The sequence below is a fragment of the Plectropomus leopardus genome, unplaced genomic scaffold (assembly GCF_008729295.1).
Source record: "Plectropomus leopardus isolate mb unplaced genomic scaffold, YSFRI_Pleo_2.0 unplaced_scaffold9541, whole genome shotgun sequence".
Taxonomy (NCBI): domain Eukaryota; kingdom Metazoa; phylum Chordata; class Actinopteri; order Perciformes; family Serranidae; genus Plectropomus; species Plectropomus leopardus.
Genome location: NW_024704234.1, coordinates 1 through 4,741, shown reverse-complemented (window position 1 = coordinate 4,741; position 4,741 = coordinate 1). Strand labels below are relative to the sequence as shown.

Genomic DNA, 4,741 nt, shown 5'->3' with positions numbered 1-4,741 from the left:
ATCAGCAGTCTTTAATCCTGATCTTGTTCTCACAAAAAAATGTGCTGTATAAATGCCACATATCTCAGGGTTTCTACAGCATAAGGCAAGTGGGATTTAAGACTTTTTAAGATTTTCCAGTGCCACTTTGAATGAAATTTAAGACTGATTTCACAATAACCAAAATTATTAAAATAATGATAATTATAATGAGAGAAAAAAAGGCGAGACACCAATTAGGTAGAATTTCGCCCAAATATTTACTTTAACATAAAATATAACTTTTTGGTAACTGCAATGAAACTGGCATTCAGTGATTTTTTTTCCTCCCTTTTTTAAGTTACTTATTATTATGAGATTTAACTATGCAATGTCAGAAAAAAAAAGATGCATAAAATCAGCACAAACAGCACTTTTAAGACTTAATTAAGACCAATTTACCTTATTCATAGATTCATTAATTCAATGCCTTTTTAAACTGTGAAAGGACTTGTGTGTGTCACAGGATGTTATGTGCCTGCAATGTCTGGATGTGATAAATATTCAATTGACGTCACAGTTGAGTTCCACAACAGGTGGTTCCTTGGTGCTCTGGTTACACGAAGCAGCATGTTTCTGTTTTCATGTTTTGTCAAACTGCATAGAGAGGATGGGAATGCCATAGAGCTGGGTGATATGAGCAAAATCTTTGATCTAGTTATATAATATGATTAATATTAACATTACATCAAGGAAACAGTAAATATCGCGATACAGTACTTGTATCATATTTGATTATTTTATTCTCTTATTCTGAATATCTATAAAAAATGAAACAAATGGCCTCAAATGAGACAACACTTGAGTTAAAAACAAATGTATTAAAAAAGTACAACTAAAATTTTTGCAAAATGGAAGCATTGAGGTTGTTGAGATCAATAATTTCAAGTGTTTCTGCTTTACAACAGGAAGCTGGATTTGCAAGATCATGAGAATTACAAGAGAATCAAGAAATCACATGAGAATCTAGGACTGATTTGTTACATAGACTGCCCCAAATTGCACCCAGGGTAGAAACGGTTATTACTAAATCTTAACTGGTAGACACATTTTTGCCATTGTACTGTATATATTGTTGCCAAATCTAGAGTGCTGGTTCCACAATAATAAGGCAGCAAGTTGTATTGTTTTATATTTCATTGCCTTCCCCATATAGCTGTTATATTTATTATTAAAAGTAGCATTTACCTGCTGCTCAAAAAGCATGGTATTGATGGCCTGGCGGCAAGGCAGGATCATCATGGGAAATCCCACAGCAACAGACATCATGAAGCCCACCCGGATCATCTCTGTCACCAGGTTGGACGGGAAGTTCATCAGCACGTTGCCGGCAATGTTCTCTGTGAAACTGACGTAGCCGAAGAAACCCACCTGGCTCAGAGAGAGGAGGAGGGAAACCAAATATGGGGTAGGAAGAAATAAAAAAGCAAGTGGGAGACATAAATAAGGAGGAGAATTTTAGAACTGGGCTCAAATTAGTCAACGTTTTCTCAATGAAACTGTGTTCACATGCATAAGATGTCTGCGGCACCATCTCATGGAAACAATACAATTGGGGACTGTTTTAATGCCAGTATAAAACAATAAAAGACCACCACTGATATAAATATAAAATTAATCAGATTTCTCACAGTGTTTTCTGTGTGAAACACTATGACATTAAAAAATGGAAACTGACAGCATTCAATAACTTTTAGACATGAATATTATAAATATGAATGTTTCCATGTGACTGTGGTAAATGTAGCCAGTGTGAATGAGGGTGGCCGGTGTGCGTGGAAGTGCATTTCCACTCACGGTGATGTAGAAGATGGTGACTACGTTGAGGGCCGACGTGAAGATGGTGCTCATGCGTTTGACAGACGGCTCGTCCAGGCTGTCGTAGGTCGGCAGCACCTGCCTGTGAGAGACAAGCAGCCCAAAAACACAACACTCCGCATGCTGCGTGACACTAAACCAAACTGGTGCTGCTCTTGTGCATTCATGTGCTGTCCGGATGATCGGCTACAGGAAGCCAAATCTAGCAGGGAAAGTAGTCCCATACTACATGAAACGTGAATCAGCAGAGTTGGGATTTTTTCGTAATGCTTAAACAGCTGACAAGATGCAACATCACACTAAAATTTGATCATGGAAACTGCTCTGTCGATTTCTTTGATGAGCAGCCATATGGAGGCCCATTTGTGCCACTCAACGATCACACGATGCGTGTCTTTCCTCCTGTCCTTGTCAGCATCCAACTCAGACAAGTGAGAACTTTTTTGCTTAATTAGCCCATTATTTTTTTCTTACAATTACAAGACAGTCACTAGTAACACATCAAATTAAGATTTATACTGTCTACTGAACTGTAGTTACATTTCTTGTTTCACTGATGTAAATCTGCAGACAATCTGTATAGTTTATGAATGTAGTTCACTAACAACTTCTGCAAAACTTGATCTGAAACTTGATTTCATGTACACGACGTGAGGAAGTTGCTATGAATTAACACTGTTTCTGCCTATATAGGTACTTTTTCTGTTTCAGATCTAAGAACCCTACAATAGAATAACGCTTATTTGTGTATGAAAATAAAGCAAACATTCTCTGGGTCCACAAAATCGGGCTCCCACTCATTGTCTGAACATTATACCTGATGATCTTGCAAGTTTGAGACTTTCTTCTCCATTATTATCCCTATTTATAAGGGTGACTCATTCACAAAAGTGCTTGTTTTGTTTCATTTATCAACTCTGCTTTATCATTCATCCAGCAATTGTTATAATTAGTTGTTTAATATGTGCAAAAACGGGCCTCCAAACCCATACAACCAAAGGTAATTTGGACGCTTATAAGCATTGACATAAAGCACATCAGTGTACAAATTGTGTAAGAACATCTGACATGCTCATGAATGCAACAAGTTTCCAAGCATTTCATATATGGTAAATATAATGCAATTATTTACTGACAGGCAATTTTATGTTTGCAAATGTTTTAACTGCAATAGATGGGAGTAATGTCATGGCAGTGGGGGGTGGAGTGTGTGCGTGTATGTGTGTGACACAGAGTGGGTGACAGCAGTCAAGGCTGTTTGAGGATGAACCTGAGACGGCCCCGTCTATAAACACAGGTATCTGTCTCCCTCTTGTCATTTTCTGTCCTGTGCTATAAGAGAGAGCGTGGCAGCGCGGAGGGCGACCGTTGGCACATTAACTTGTGAATTTACAGGCTTTATGTATAATGGCGAGTGCCTGGCAGGTTTTAGAGCATTATAAACTTTCCTGGCAGACTCTTTTGTGCTCGCGTCCTCTCTTTCTCCCTCCTATATATGTTAAAGCAAGAAACAGAGAGAAGAGAGATCATGAGAGAGAGCAAGAAACCATAACTTTCTCTGCCTCTCGCTCTCTCTTTGCCTGTCTCTCTTTCACACGCTCTGGTTTTTATGAGCAAGCGCTGTCCCGTGGTGCTTTTTCTTGATGCTTGTTTAATCCGCAAACCAGTAAATCTCGTAGCCAAGGTTAAAGAAAATGGCATATTGTAAGTGGGGAGCTGAAGCATCTAATGGTCACTCAATAGTCCTGACTCAGAGGCTAATGTGGTTTTGCTTTAATGCTGCCCTTAAATGAAGGAAATATGATGGAGGAGGTCTTCAAATCAAATGTGGGGAAGTATGTGTGTGTGTGTATGTGTGTGTGTGTGTGTGTGTGTGTGTGTGTGTGTGTGTGTGTGTGTGTTGGGAGGGGTTAAATGTGTGCTGTAGGTAATATCATTAACTTGGAGTTGAGAGCATGCTGACAGTAGCATCACAGAGGGACATTTTCGCCGCACATGTTTTTCTTATGTCCCTCTATTATGAGCTAACTGCTCCTCGCTATTCAAACGCGCAGCCAAAAAAACAACGGGGCCAGCTCCCATCCCGTCATAATGGTGATGTTAAGTAATGTTTTAACTGAAAGTAAACACATTTCATGAATGTAATAAAAATCCAATGTGCTGAGAGCTGTTTAATCAGCCTGTGAATACATCAGTGTGTGTCTGTAAGGTGGCGGCAGTCCAATGTGTTGATTAGTGGTTTGGCTTTAGCTGCCTGCCGCCTAACGGAGCCTCGCTCGGCCTGACCGCAGGCCAAGAAATCACCCTGCCAAATATCACTCAGCGCTGCGAGTGGGAACCGACGCACAAAACACACAGGCGTAAACACGCACACACACACAGGCGCACACTTTCTTCTGCTTCTTCTTCTAACATGCGCGCACTTCACTTCTAATGAAAACGCCCCGCCATACCGTAATGTCATGTTGGCCGTGTGCGATTACGTTAATTAAAGTCTCGTTTCAGTCTCAGGGCGACGGTCACCCACTCTTGCCACTTACCTCACTCTCTCTCTCACACAAATAACCCCATACAGCAGCACCGCCCAAACATCTGGCCCCTAATGACCTCACCGCAACACTCCCTACATCCTTCCCCAGCGCCGCGTTCAATTCAAAGATAAGACTGTGTGCACCCACATCCCATCGGACCTTCACACATTACCCCTCAGCTCACCGCAATCCCAGAGCAAGCACTGAAGCGTGGAGGACAAGACAAGAAGAGGCAGTGACAGAGCATGCAGATGGGTGAGGATGGACAAATGAATGAATACAGTGTGAGAGGTGACGAGCAGTAGTGTGAACTTTGCAGTCACTGTAGAGAAAGTTAATGGAAACCCTCTTATCATCTGGCAAAAAAAAAAAAA

General features: G+C 40.8%; 1 protein-coding gene across 1 annotated transcript; it reads right to left on the bottom strand.

Moving 5' to 3' along the window:
* Positions 1 to 1,206: 1,206 nt before the first annotated feature.
* Positions 1,207 to 2,892, bottom strand: LOC121940845 (putative sodium-coupled neutral amino acid transporter 10; the record flags this gene model as incomplete). The annotated part of the gene is made up of 2 exons (XM_042483529.1): positions 1,816 to 2,892; positions 1,207 to 1,389 (listed from the first exon to the last, which is right to left on the bottom strand). Coding segments are annotated over exons 1-2 (237 nt in total), but the record flags the coding sequence as incomplete, so codon positions are not given.
* Between the last annotated feature and the right edge of the window lie 1,849 nt (positions 2,893 to 4,741).